This window comes from Crassostrea angulata, chromosome 8 (assembly GCF_025612915.1).
Source record: "Crassostrea angulata isolate pt1a10 chromosome 8, ASM2561291v2, whole genome shotgun sequence".
NCBI lineage: Eukaryota > Metazoa > Mollusca > Bivalvia > Ostreida > Ostreidae > Magallana > Magallana angulata.
The window spans coordinates 44031578-44046840 of record NC_069118.1 but is presented as its reverse complement, the minus strand read 5'-3'; the positions used below and the strand labels follow the sequence as shown (position 1 = coordinate 44046840).

The following is a 15263-nucleotide window of genomic DNA, read 5'->3' as shown; positions in this document are numbered from 1 at the left end:
AAAGAAGCGAGCATGGGCTCGTTGTAGAAATGCAATACAGTATGTCAAACAAAAACTAAATCGGCCTGTAAAGACTGACTACCGAAAGAATCAGCTAGAACCGTCACTCTCCGGTCTGGCAAAACAAAGGTGTGAGAATTTAGAGAATCCCAATCCCGATCAACCTGGTTGCAGTCATTGGTGAAAAATGAATTGATATAAACTTTTAAACTCTTGTGTTCTTCAAATGTGTGTTTAAAAAATACAAACTGATTTACAATGAGTATGCAATAAAAATTATGTGCAATATTTTTAAACATAAAATTTGTAAAGAAGAAAAAAAATTGTAGACCACTGGGGGGGGGGGGGGGAGGGGTTGGAGATGGGCCTCCAGTGCTCTGCATATTTTTTTTTTTATATCTTTATAAAATTACACAATACATAAATTTAAAGTGAATTAAATCTATAAAATACATACCTAAAGATTTATAAGACAAGAGGGATAATTCACATGCTGTCTGCACACACCTTCAGACATACAGTTGACACGCTGCATATTAATTCCATGTGGTTCAAGTGAGAGATGATTTGGGTTTATATATACATAACCGGTTGTGGCATAAATGTGAACAATCAAGAGATGGAGGGGTAATAAATCCGAGTTTAATAATTAGAGACAATTTAGCGGGGGAATAACTATGCCATTCCAGGTTAGGGAGTTTAACTTTTATCTGACCATATGACTTTGACCTCTGACCATTATGCCACAGTCTACACTGGAGATTGGCAGCTACATAGCTTTTTTTATGTAATTTCTTAGAGCATTTAGCCACAAAAGCATCCATGTTGATGAAGAAGATGAACAGGAAGTGGATAAAATAAAAACACACACCGTTGAATTTTATATTCAGATAAAACATATAAAAATCAGATATTTTTGCTACTTACTCAATATAGAAGAAAGGTTCAAAATATTTTCTTCTAACCTCTCACAGTGGTCTCCGGCAGTGTTATTACGGCATGCAATACACCTCCCAGTCAGGTCATCACAGGTTTCTGCGTTTCAGATACAGTCGCATGCCCGACACTGGGGGAATCCCCAGTATCCGGCCTCACACTGACTACAGTCACGAGATCCCACGTTGTAGATACACAGACACTGACCAGTATGGGCATCACAAAAGTTGTCCCGAGATCCGTAATTATGGCAGTTACAAGCTGTCAACATAAACAAATTAAAGTTCATTATGTGTTATAGCATTAAAAACAGATTAATCATTCACCTAAAGTAAAACTACATCAGGGTTGAGTCTGGAGCCCCCCCCCCCCCCCACTTTCAAAAACGATGCTACGTGCCTGCATTTTAGGTGGGAGAATTCCCTGCCTCCCGTGTCTTAGAGACAACCCTGCTACATACAAGAAAATTTGTTTATATTCTATATATTTGACTATGTCACTTTAACCATCAAAGATAGCTTTTCTACCGGTATACTTATGTTGGACAAGAATTCACTGTCTCTGTCAATAAGCACTCTTAGTGTTTAAGAATATTTCATCATGCATAACATATCTACTGTTACAATGTTATAATTTTTGATACAAAGTTTTGTTCTTGTAATAGAGTTACCCCTCTTTGCTCATAAAGTAAACAGGTAAGCATGCATTCAGTTAGTTTAGTATGAGGACAGAAATAACAGGGTTGGAGGACAAGCACCAGTTAACAGTGTATGAACATGTAAGCCTCATTGTTTATTGAATAATCCATTGACAAGCTTATTAGATTGGTCACGTTCCTTGCATAAACTGATCAGATGTTTAATTACACCTGTTAGGAGCTTCAGTGTATGTAACATTACATGAGTTACTGATCTAATTGTTTGCATCTCTAAAAATAATTATCTGTAATTAATTAATATTACAGAAATTGTTTCATTGTCTGAAATTTTCATCAAAAATTAAGAATTATACAATTTAAATTCTGTTTTTTCTTAAATGTTTTAAACTGAGGTATATGTATTAAACGCTTCGTTTATTAAATAATCCAATGACAAGCTAATTAAATTGGTCACGCTACTTTTATAAACCGATGTCTAATCATACCTGAGCTTCAGTATATGTAACATTAAAACAATGAACTTTGAACTTTGACATGATTTACTGATCTATTATTGTTTGAATCTCTAAAAAAAATTATCGATAATTAATTTACATTACAGAAATCATGTGAATTCTTTCATTGTCTGAAACTTTAGCTTAAAGTTAAGAGTTACAATTTATATGTGTTTTCCTCAATTACTTTGAATGTTTAACAATTCTAAATCATTTACAGTAAAACACGCTCAAGCGAACACGCATATCATGAATTGACGCTTAAAGTAAAGTGATTTTCATTCCCGGTGGCTTTATTATATGTTATGAACTTGACAGTTATAACGAATTACATTTATAACGAAGCAAAATAGCTTAACAAATCTGATTCAACTAAATTTTATATACCGTTCTAGGTTCTTATCTATTTGTGGAAAAAACATGCATGGTGTGGAAAAACCCTGATATACATCAATAAGATACTGTATGTGTATAAATAATGTAAGACATTGTAATTACAACATCTTAGCTAAAGGAAGAAAAACTGATGATTAACAATATTGTGATTTCCAGGAAAATTAAACTATAGCTATATACTTAAAATTTTCAAAATTATCTTTGAAATCATATCCTTTGAAAATAAATTTCTGTTACATGTAATAGAAAAGCCTTCCATGTGTGGATCTAGAGGAGGTCAGGGGGCTTAGACCCTCCTGAAAATTCTAAATTGCTACCTGTAAATTCATACAGAAATCTAAATTACCAAAATAGCCATCAGACTCCCCAGCCCCCCCCCCCCCCCCCCCCCCCCCAAAAATACAAAACTATGCCTCTGAAAATTATACTCGTAAATTGAAATGTACATTAATCAAGGAAAACAAACCACAGAAATCCAGAGTTGTTCAGTGTCGATAATTCAGACCACTGTATAAATCCAGATTGCTCAGGTTTTCTACAGTAAGGAAATTGTCTTGTTCAAGGGAAACAAATCCACTTTTACCAGTTTTTTGCTGCAAGATTAACAGAAATTAGATCCTGCGATTAAATTTTTTTTCAATTACAGTAACTAGTATTATTAATATGATACAAGTATTTTGATACATGTACAAGTCTTGTTTCTAAAATAAAATGTTTCATTGAAACACAAGAATGTATTAATTCTTCTGTTACAGTATAAATACATGTAACTGTTCAGCCTCGGTAGCTAGTCACTTGCCTTTCTATGTCAAAATTAATCAACCGGTTTTTAACAAAATAAGAATATGTGACCCAAAATGACTGTAGATTTGAATAAATTAAAAAAAAAAAAGAATTTCATTCTTTAAGCAGATATTTTTGTAAAGTGACCGTAGTTTCAAGTACAATTACCTGACAAAAATCTTGAAGTCTAATCCTATGTAATAGAAGAGGAGGATGGACAACAACTAGGCTCGAACCCAGGACCTTTCAGATTAAAAACCAACACTCTGCCAAATAAGCTAAATGGTTAACCCACTAGCTATATAGTGCTAGTAGGAGGTAGTACTGAGCCTTATATTACACACTATTACTACTGTCAAATTCATGTGCCCCGTGAATGAAATAAAAATTTGTAGCACGTCAAATTCTGCTCAATTCAATCTGATTGGCAATCTGTAAAAATACATCTGTATATTTTGATACCTTTATTAGGTCTAGCGCAATCTCCTGATTTAGCTATATAGCTTGAAAAAGCTATTCATGATCAGAATAGCTTAATAAAGCTATTTATAAACAGTTTTTTTTTCACAAGAATGTTAATTATCAAAAATATACACAAATATATTTCCATTGTTTGGGTAACTGCATTTCCACCACCTTCTGGGCACTAGCTGAGGCATGGATAAGTTTGATTTATTTACCATTTGGGTCTCACTAAAAAGCGACCGAGATCGCCCGGGATAATAAAATAGCACCCGAGGAGCAAAAATAGGCGCCCGGGAGATTATTTATGTTAGTTTAATACAAATCTGTTATGAAATTAGGATTATTTCACATTTGCTCAATTAAATAACCAAGTGAGCAGAAGAAGAACGATAATTCCAGTATAAAAATATACACGGCTAGCAGAAATACCCCAATGTCTTATGGAAATTTTACATTCATAAAATATGTTACAAACTATTTTTATCTAGGGATGAGGTAGATAGAATGTTCTATCGTTAAAATGACAGATGTCCTACAGAGCCTGGTCACAGTAAGATTATTCTTTCTAGGGATGAGGTTGTTTGCCAGTATCTGTTTACATTTTTTAAAACAAGATTTTAATTTAGATACCGTTGCCCAGCTCTTGCCACGTGGAGGCCGCCTCGTTAAGAGCCATAATTTGAATAAAATTCAAATCCCCAATGGGGATAGATTTGACAATTTTATATTAACTATATAACAAGGAATTAACAGGTAATGTTTGAAATATCGTGACATTCTACTTATGAGTATATGAGACGGTGGAGAGGGGACGTTATATGACAGCTTTGTGTATTTCTTTATCCTGTACCCTGCTATTCCGCACCACAGGTAACTAACGGACTCAGCTGTGAAACCGCTACCTGTCAGGTGAATAATTAGATTATGACACGCTATTTTACAATTTAGAGTTGTCTTTCTTGTTTGCTGCATTATTAAAGTTCCCCGAATTTTTATTCTAGTGTATGCATACATATTAACAATAAAAAAAAAGAGTTTTTACAACCAATCTAAAAAGAATCTAGGATCCCGGGCGCCCATATTTGCTTCTCGGGCGCTCCCGGGTGCTTTTTTATAACCCTGGGCGCTCCTGGGTGCTTTTTAGTAAGACCGCCATTCGATTAACTTCTTTACCATAACTGACCTTCTTTGTACTTCATTCTGAATTTCAAAAGTAACTGTGTGGTCATGAATCAATTAAATTGTAATCTTTACATGCATTGTTTACAGAACAGTTTAAAGTTGAAAACTATCACTGCACTAAAGTGTTCTTTTGTATACATGCTGAAAAGAATACACAATTATGAAAATTGTATGATAAAATAGCTGAACATGCTAACATAAATGCATCTTCGCAGGACAGGGGTTTACGATCCACTCTTCTCCTCTACAACCCTTTGATATAAACTGATAAATGGGACTGATAATTTAAGTTCTCACTATGGCAGAGAATTATTACAAACCGTACAATAGCGATGGATTCGACTTGAAGATCAACAGTCATATTGTCCTTGTCTTTTCCTTGTAGACATTTTTTATTTTTTAATCCAGACATCAAAACAAACACAAACAGTTCGTCGATGTTGATGTTTTCGCGCCACCTAATTTAAGTTAATGAAAGTCCGAACCCGATCTTAATTCACTTTTCTCGCGCAACGTGTAATGTAGAATAATGTTTCACTCTCAATATATATTAATTGACCTATTCATAATACTTTTAAAAATGTCACTTCGATAAGATTTCTCTCTCTCTCTCTCTCTCTCTCTCTCTCTCTCTCTCTCTCTCTCTCTCTCTCTCTCTCTCTCATAATTAACATGTTTTTGCTATGAACAGTTTGTGGAGTATGAATTCTTTAATTGATTCATGAATTCCAGGTTTGTCTAGGATAAACAGAACTACAGCTAATTCAATAAAAGTTGCAAATGGCCGAGTAATTAATTGAGGTGTCAATATATATTTTGTCAAAAACGTGTCAATTATGATAAAGAATTATTGAGTTATGGTTACTCCATATCTACACACCTATAATAGCAGACAAAGACATCGGACATTCCACACCCCCCCCCCCCCCTCCCCAACCCGCCCGAACATTTTTGTTGAATTTGTGCATGCAGGACATGCACACTTTGATTCATTCTATACAGCTATATAAAGCAGTGTATATGTTGATTTAGATTGTTTAAACTTAAATTGCATAATATTTATACTTGGTGTACAAATATCAACTTTGCTTTATATTGTATTTATACAGATTTCTCATACTGAATAACTCATATTGATATAATATATAGCGCTAAAACGCGGAACGAAAAGCAGAACGGAAAATATCAGATTACGTTAATCATTGAGATAGGATATAAACGTTAACTGGACAGACACAAAGTAATCTGTACGTCAAGTTGTTCATATCTGACGAATTTTCTTCATCTAAAAAAGTGCGTGTGTGGGGGTGGGGGGTGTTTATTTATTCAAGGTAGAGGTCAGAAGAATTAAACTTTAGACGTATTCAATAGAGCAGGTGCTCGCAAGCGCTCGCCAAAATCACCCCTAGTTTTGGCAGTCGATCGCGTCGTGAGGACTCGGTCTGCTGAACACGTCTCAGATCTCTACCTATGTTTACAACCAGGAAGTAAATTACACAAGTCTCGTATTCTCTCGGGTGTCTTCCAAGCGATAATGGCTGAACTAATTTTAAGGTCACATTGATGGTGAGTTAGAATAATTGTATCTATATCTAATGATGGCAAATAAGTGACATATTCCCTAACATAATAGTGATTTTCTTCAAGATTACCCGATTATCAAGTCGATCAACACTGGACGATTTTATATGCAAGTTAGCATTATATAAACCGAAAGTTGTGGCCATGTTTTAAAAATACATGGTAGTATACACCCCCATCATACGGCTTAAATTCCCAACGCGGAGGACAATATTCGGAGTTCCGAACACGGAGCAGTAGTAAGTTGCCACGAAAAAAGGAGGGTCTTTAATTTTCCTTTAAACTTACCAATAAATTTTGTTTAATTCAAATTTCTTTTAGATCTATATAACAAACAGAAATGATTTAAGTTTTTATATGTTTATATTATAGTCCATATTTGATTTGTAAAGGATGGGGGTTACCATGCACAGATGTACACGTAAGTGTGGTAGGGGGCGGGTTGGGATCGGAACCCCCCCCCCCCCCCCTCTTGAAAATATTAAATTTATTTTAATTACTTCCCTATCACCAAACAAACAATTATCTCTCTAACCCTCCAAAAATGTCTGGATCTGTGCATAATTATATGTACATTGCTAAATTTAGTTTATTTTTAAATTTTTGTTGAACACTAGAGATGAATATCTTGAAGATTGTAGTAATGGTAAGGAATGGACAAATCAAATCCTTCAATTACATCAAATTGTGACCTATATTATTAATAGTTAAATGTAAAAGTGCAGTGTGTATATTAGCGTGTGTGTGTGTGTGTGTGTGTGTGTGTGTGTGCGGGGAGGGGGGGGTTACAATGAATGACTTTTTCATGATTTTTAATTTTGATAGCAAACAAATGCCACAGCTGCCTTCAACTAGTAGTTTTCTCATTTCAGATGGCATTATCTGAATCCCAAATACCACCCGACGCCCAGCATTATTTGGTGTGTGGCACTGAAGACTGTGAGAGGAACTGCCAGTTTTACTGCAATGACTGTCACCAACCAATGTGTGAACAATGCAGAGATGAACATCAGAAGAATAAGAAAACCAAGATCCATGAGGTTGTCCCTTATAAGCTTCGCAAACGTCAACTTCCTGTAGAGAAATGCAAGATCCACAAAAAAGAAATAGATCTTCTCTGTGGGGAATGCCAGATTCCCATTTGTTCTAAATGCACAGGCACCAAAGAACACCGCGGCCATTGGTTTACCAACCTAGAAATAGTCTTTGCCGAAAAGGTTTCGATTTATAACAAAGAAATTGCCAACATTCGAAGCTATTTTGAGCCTACTTCTAAAGATCTGAAAAAGGAAATTGCAGGAGATGTCACAAAAATAAAGAAGACCATGGAAGACATAAGAACGTCCATGAAAGCTGAAGCTGAGTCTGTGAAAAAGCTGGTAGACACAGTCACATCAGATAAAATAGAACAAGTCGACAAAATAGAACAGTCATTATTGCAAACATTAAACGGCCAAAACCAAGGAATAGATGATTATATAAACTATCTCAATGGTTTAGTCAAAACATTTTATGGTTACCTATCTCCCTCAGACATCAACAATTTAACATTTGCTCTTAAATCTGAAAAAATACTGATAAAACCAATACCAGAGACATCCAAACCAGTCCCACCCGTATTTACTGCTGGTCAATACAGCAAGGAAGATGTCGCCAAACTGCTGGGTAGAATAACTGTTCCTAACACTAAACCAGAGAACAGAAAAATAAAGCCCATGGAGACTGCCTCTACACAGTTGAAACCTACAGGGAAACAGAGGAAACAAGACAGAGAGAAATCTGACGTGAAACAAACACTGTCTCTGTCTTCCTCTGTCACCAAGGTCAGGGAGTACACAGTACCAGGTGTTTATGATGTATTTCATATATCACTGGGTAAATCAGGCAGACTCTGGGTCAGTGATTATGGTGGTATCCTTGTCCAAACAGATCTACAGGGGAATCAGCTACAGAAGATACAAACCAATGGTGGATCTGACGGCTACCACACAGTCACACAGGACGGGGATCTGATCTATACAGACAAACAAAACAAAGTCATCAATAGGATAACACCGGATAATACAATCACTGAATTCATTAAAACAGGAAACTGGAGACCACTCAGTATACACTCCTCCCAAATCAACGGGGACATACTGGTGGGGATGCAGACAGATGAAGAGGCTAAAGTCACCAGGTACAACAAGGCAGGGACAGAAATACAGAGCATACAGAGAGACAACAAAGGACAGCCACTGTACAAGTATCCACACTACATCACAGAAAACATCAATGGTGATGTCTGTGTATCAGACTATAACAATGATGCTGTAGTGGTGGTGGATAAATCAGGACAACACAGGTTCTCCTACACAGGTCAGAGGTCAAGGATTACTCCCTATGGAATATGTACTGATGTACTCGGTCACATCCTGGTGTGTGATGATATCAGTAAATCAGTTCATCTCCTGGATCAGGACGGTCAGTTCTTGTCTTTACTATTCACAGAACAACATGGGGTAGATCATCCCTTTAGTGTGTGTGTGGATGATGAGAACAATCTCTGGGTGGGACAATACACCACCGACACAGTGAAAGTGTACAAGTATCTTCAGTGAACTATATATATCCTTACCTCTTTTAGGTACTGTGTTTATGTTACTATAGCATCATGTTAGTGCACAATAAATGATATTTACATGTACAATACTTATTATAATTAATACAATGACTCATGTATCGATTCGTAGAGAATTGACGAATAAATATATAACTAATATATGTATAAAGAATATTTATTTTTAGCAATTAGAAACTGCTTAATTAATCTAAACAAAAGCTTTAATTGTTTTTAAACTTATTTCAATATTAACCAATGCACTCAACATGAGATGACAATAAAAAGAAAACACTTGTAGAAAAATGTGAATTTATTTTGAGGTAAAATTCTTATTTGAACAAATCTGTCTTTAAATGATGAGATAAGTAAACTAAATACATGACATTGTATCATATTTCTATAGAAAAAAGGGGGGGGGGGTGTTTACACAAATTCTGTAAGTACCGGGGTTTTCCTACTGTGAGGTAAAATTACCATGTCTGTTGATTTCAACTAAGCTCCAGTAGTATACAAGATGGACATCATCGTTTGCAGAACAAGAATTTAAAATTATTCGTTTATGAAATAGAAAAATTGATGGAAAGATGGATTGATAAACACCAAAAACCACTAGGTGGAGTTGATGGCGGAAGGAGTTTTCCATCAGAATTCTAATTGCTGGTGCACTAATACTTATATGAAATCTCAGACGTTTGTGAAGTCAACGAGAAATGATATATTACCTATAACTGTACCGATTATTACCCCAATAGTATAAAAATCAAAAATAATTTGCATTCAACCTCTCGAGTAACATTTTTGACAACCTTGTACATTGGGCTCAGTAAATGCTTTTCTATATACATGGTTGCTTGGTAGAAAGAAATATCAGGATTTGCAAGTTTTGTATTTTCTACAATTATAGCACCATATGAAACATATATGAACATCTACAACTTCTAATATCCTCTTTGTATACATTTGAAACATATATAAGTAACCATATAAAAGCTAATATTGTGACAGGCAATATTTAAAAAAATTGTATATGCTACAGTGTGAAAAGAAATGATTTATATCCAATTCATTTTGGTTGATGGTTAATAAAATAAAGCAAAGGATGTGAATCAATAGAAATCATTATATTACGATGCAATATATAGGTATATCAGATCAATTGACGCTGGTCAATGTATCCATGGAAACCAAACCTTAATGTATTATGCCCTATATTAACTTGCCACTTACTCCTTTATCAAACCATATCTTATCACCAGTAAAAGATTAAAAAATCCAATTTTCTTGGTTTTTGCATAAAGTCTGCCCATGTTTCAGAAAAAGGGGTGGAGGTAAATATCTTATAGCTCCCAGACCAGCCTTTAGTTCTAATATCCAGACTTTTTTTTCAAAGGGGGGGGGGTGGATTTAGAACAGAGATTAAATTACACTAAAATAGAAATTTTGTTCCGATAATTCGCGACATTCGATTTTGTTAAAGATGTTGAAAATGAAATAGAAAAGACCACACAACTTGACTCCAATGTATAATTTGACAAATTTGATCTTCAGCAGTGCAACATCACAGAGGTTGTTATAAATGAGCATTATATGTGAGGAAACAAGAGACTTATTACACAACATGGCAGAAACACACTGAGTGTCACCAAAAAATAATGTGTATGACTTCATGTACAATGATTATTTTACAAAAGGAACACACGCATGCATATAACATTAGAAAGGGGCTCTTGCTGCAAGGTGAAAAACTACAGCCCAATCACCTGCTATTCAAAAGTACATTCATAAAAAAGTGGATCAAACTTTCATAAAGAACTGTAAAATACACGTATATAAAGCTAATAATATACAGTTAACAAATAAAAAATCTGCACATTCATATTCACAGGTTCATTATCATTGATGCCTGGTTTTGGTCATGTGATCAATTTGAACCTAATAGAGGGCAAAGGTCATCAAAGTGAAAGTAGCCATTGTCATATACTTGACAACATCAGCTGTATGAAAAGGGCCAATACATAATGTATAATAAATGTACATTTACACATGATATTGAGAGGAAAAGGAGAAAAGATGTCCATCATAAACAATGAACAATGTAAACTACTGTACATAGTAATTCCTTCAATTCCTACCATAGTTTCTCTCCAAGATCATTTGGAGCATACAATAGAATACATAGATGGTATCACAGGCTACGACTACAACAGATAATGCTGACCACACACGTATAATACTTTCTCCAGTAGAAATCACCTTGAAATACCATGTGAATTGTCTGACCACTGTCTAACTACTGGCACACCGAGTGGTCCCATACATTGCTAGCTGTCCTTATACACTCCATGCTAAGTCATCAAATCACTGAGTAACAGGATTTTGTTCTTATGTTTTACAGTTGTAATAATTTGTAGCTTTGTCGTTGATGGCTTGTAAATACTCTGCCATTCGTCGATTGAGTTCATCAATGTCAGTGGAAAGCTTATTCAGTCTCTTCTCATTTGCATTGAAGTTTTCCTGCATATCTGTAACACAATAAAATAAATTTCATAAGTATACACAAGTTTTTTTTAATTTAAAATTTGTTCCTCTCAATGCAAAGGTAAATTGCGAAAAATCATCCTTTTATTCAGTGATCATTAATGGAACTATTTGCTTAATTGTGACTACAATACGTTTACCTTTCAACTTTTTCAGCTTAGCTGTGGTATCGGTTGCCAATTTATCAGCTCTCCTCTTGAGAGTCTCAGCACGAGATTGAGCCTGAGTTGTGAGATTGTATCTCGAATTGAGATCCTGAGCTGTGGTGGTATATTTATTTTGAAGTTGGTTTGCCGCCTTAAAAAAAAAGAAGAAAAATGGTGTGTTTCTAAACTATTTACATTTTAAATTACAAAAAATGTCTGCATCAAGAGGGTAGTTCCTAATTCAATACATGTACTGACCTCTTCTGCCCTCAGGGCCAGTTTGTTGGCCTCCTGGGCCGCCATCTCAGCATTGTCCACTCTCTGTTCGTTCTCAATGTATTTCTCCTTAAGCTCCTGTAGCCTGGCCCTCAGGTAGCCCAGTGATGTCAGGGACTGGTTGGATTTGTCAGTGGCTGCAGCTGTCTCGGACTCAATCTGAAACACCAATACATGTTTGCTTATATTTACATTCCTATTCTATCTTTTTAAAAAGCATCTTCAAGCTCCTCTCAGGTAATTTTTCTCTAGATGAAAACATTTTCTTTTCAGTCTTGGATACTACATAAATCATGTTAAAGGAGAAATTATAAATGTACAAAATGTCAGTATTAAGAAAACAATGTTAAAGAAACGAAAAAGATAAATGTAAAATGAGTAAATAACCCATAGGGATTACCTGAGTGAGATCCTGTTCTGCGTCTCCGATGTCTTTATCGGCCTGTGCAATGGCCACTTGGGCAGCTTGTTGGGCGTCAGTAGCCCCTTTCAGGTTGGCCTGTACATCCTCTGCCTTCTCTAGAATGGACTTGGCATCCGCCCTTACAAAGTGATCAAAATAGGTATACATTGTAGGTATAGAAATTATAGTACTAGAAAATTTGATTTCTTCCCATTAATCATAAGCTAGTTCATACACATAACATTCCATTTCCAACAGCCTCTTCTTTTAACAGATTATATAGACCAATATATAAGAATATCACAAGCTGTTCAAAATAGAGAACTCACTCGGCTGTTTCTGCTCGGTCTTTGAGTCCTTTGGCTCGAGCGAGATCACTGCTTGTCTCAGCCAGAATGTCATCAATGTTCTGAAGGCCCTGTATGGTGATGTTTATCTTCTGGGCAAGATCTAGAATCTGATCGGGGGTCAGCGATATGCTCATAGCCAGCACTTCCTCTGCAATCTGTAGCAGGAAATTATCAAAATTATTTTTTTCATATAATTACTCCTTTTGTGTGTTGTAGACTATTTTAATTTTTGGTTAAGAAAGAAAGAGCTAATTTGTAGGGTTCATATATATCAAGCTTAACTCAGGTAAACATGGAAAGACACACTTGATGAAATCAGTGAAATAACAGACACTTGTTATTTTTCAAGCAATGGAAACACATACAGTACACATAATAAAGATAGAATCTTAATTCCTTTAAATTCTAACAACTTATATAAATTTTTTCAAAAACATCAATATATATATATATATATATATATATATATATATATATATATATATATATATATATATATATATAATTTTAAAAACCATAAAAAACAAAATCTTGCTGAAAACAACAGATGTTGTCAATGTTGACTCACAGATTTGATATCGTTAGGGGTGGCACCATCTGCTGACAGGAATCCCGAGATCCTGACAAACAGATCCTGGAGGGCTGTGCGAGCGTACTCGGTCTGGTTCTTAGCTTTGAGTGCCTCATTGTAAGCCATCTGAGCCTCATCCTTGCCCATCTCTGCCCCTCTCTGAGAGTTCTGTAGCTGTTTAATGACATACAACCAAAATAAAATAAACAGTGTGTATCATACAGAAAATCATTTATTTACAAACAAAACAATTCTTAAACTGATATTTTCTCTTTTTCTGCATGTATAAGACCATCTCTCTCTTTTCTCCATGTGTAACGCCATTTCTCTCTTTTTCTGTCTTACTAACCTTCTGTAAGAGTTCTGTTGCATTCCTCTCCTTGATTTTCAGCAGTTCCTCTGCCTGGCGGGCCAGGTCCAGGGCGTTCTCTGCTTTTTTTACCGCTCCGTCTCCACAGCTCTGTTCTCCACCACACACTCCACATCCACCTCCTCCACACACAGAGTGGCAGGGCTCTCCACGCTTGTCACACACCTATATCAAAGTAAGACTTTAGCTAAGCTTGATGTCCAGTACATTAAAAGAAATAGGTACTCATTAGTCACCGCATAGCAAATTTATCTAAACTTCAAGGTCTGCAGTTTTCAATTTATCTTTATATGTACAGGTACTGAGAGGGAGCTCATAAATGATACAACCAACCTGCTTCCCCTACAACCCGACTTCTTTTTTTTTTTTTAATTCTTCATTTTTCCTGACCTTGAAGTTGTCAATATGACCTTAAGTAAGGGTCTTGACATATTTTCAGGACAGTTTCTGTATTCTGATAACATTTTGAATTGCCCAATTGACTTCACTCATATGCAAATGTTTTGTCAAAAAGGATCTTACCATTTCATTGATGTCTGTTATTTTGTCTCCGAGGCCATTAATCTGATCCGTGACTTCCTTCAGATTTTTACTGTTCTCAGCTACTTTTCTATCAAACTCCTGGTGCTGACTTTCCACCATTGCATTCACTTCTTTTCTCGTTGTCTCTGACTGCTCTAAAATTATGTCAGTTGCATCCACTTTTCTCTGAGCTGCCATTGATACTTCCTGGGCCTTCTTTGTCAAGTTGAATGCACCTGGAAAACACAATTATAATTTTTTATCAGGTTTATCTTTATCACTAATAATAAAGACCATGACAATGAACTTGATGTAAACAACAGAATAATAATTATAACTGATTGAGACATTTTTCTTTAAAAAATAGGGCAAAAATTTGAACAGATAGTATATACCTACATGTATTTACTTTTTCATGGTTAGCATGTTTAATCGTAGTAATTTTACACAGAAAATATTCACCGAGGTATAATAATTTATAACATAACATTTTTGAATAAGTTTTTTCGTTATGTCACAAATGAGATAATTTTATAACTATGCCCTGAAAATTGCTGAATAACACCGGAAATAGTTATATTGCCCTCCCATAAAAAGTTATATTTCACAGGAAATGGTTATATTGCCCTCCCGAAACTGTTATTTCATCCTCGCATGCAATCATTCTGCATATTAATTCCGTCGGGTTCGAAATTTAGCTAAGCAAACGTTAACAGTTCCTCAAAAATAAAAATGTCATGACAGTGTCTCCTATTCAGAGAAACTTACTTTAATTGTTTAATTTAAATAGTTATGTTCTGTTTGAAAACATCGATCGACATTTTACAAGAAAATTGATTTGTAACATATGAAGATGCATTAATACTTAAAAATACACATGTTAATGAGGTAAATATATTCTTAAACAGATTTTTATTTTCAAAAATGTTATATAACATATATTACATGTCTTCTCGGGCGACAATACCAGAATATTTGTCCCTCGGTGAC

General features: G+C 35.2%; 2 protein-coding genes and 1 pseudogene across 3 annotated transcripts in view; 1 reads left to right on the top strand and 2 right to left on the bottom strand.

The window, feature by feature from the left end:
* The window catches only part of LOC128159007 (laminin subunit beta-1-like), a 35693-nt pseudogene extending 34433 nt beyond the window's left edge, over nt 1-1260 (bottom strand).
* Nucleotides 1261-6367: 5107 nt separating this feature from the next.
* LOC128159004 (uncharacterized) lies at nt 6368-9095 on the top strand. Its single transcript, XM_052822032.1, has 2 exons — nt 6368-6480; nt 7368-9095. Exons 1-2 carry the CDS (start codon nt 6478-6480, stop codon nt 9093-9095), a joined length of 1731 nt encoding a protein of 576 aa, XP_052677992.1. The 5' UTR covers nt 6368-6477.
* Nucleotides 9096-9402: 307 nt separating this feature from the next.
* The window catches only part of LOC128159001 (laminin subunit beta-1-like), a 32016-nt gene continuing 26155 nt past the window's right edge, over nt 9403-15263 (bottom strand). For both annotated transcript variants that reach the window (XM_052822028.1, XM_052822030.1), the window contains exons 24-31: nt 14274-14509; nt 13731-13916; nt 13379-13555; nt 12790-12965; nt 12458-12599; nt 12040-12216; nt 11776-11932; nt 9403-11619 (exon numbers count right to left, since the gene is read on the bottom strand). In XM_052822028.1, coding sequence (XP_052677988.1) covers nt 11480-11619; nt 11776-11932; nt 12040-12216; nt 12458-12599; nt 12790-12965; nt 13379-13555; nt 13731-13916; nt 14274-14509 — 1391 coding nt within the window. In that variant the 3' untranslated portion in view covers nt 9403-11479. The remainder of the gene's footprint in view (nt 11620-11775; nt 11933-12039; nt 12217-12457; nt 12600-12789; nt 12966-13378; nt 13556-13730; nt 13917-14273; nt 14510-15263) is intronic.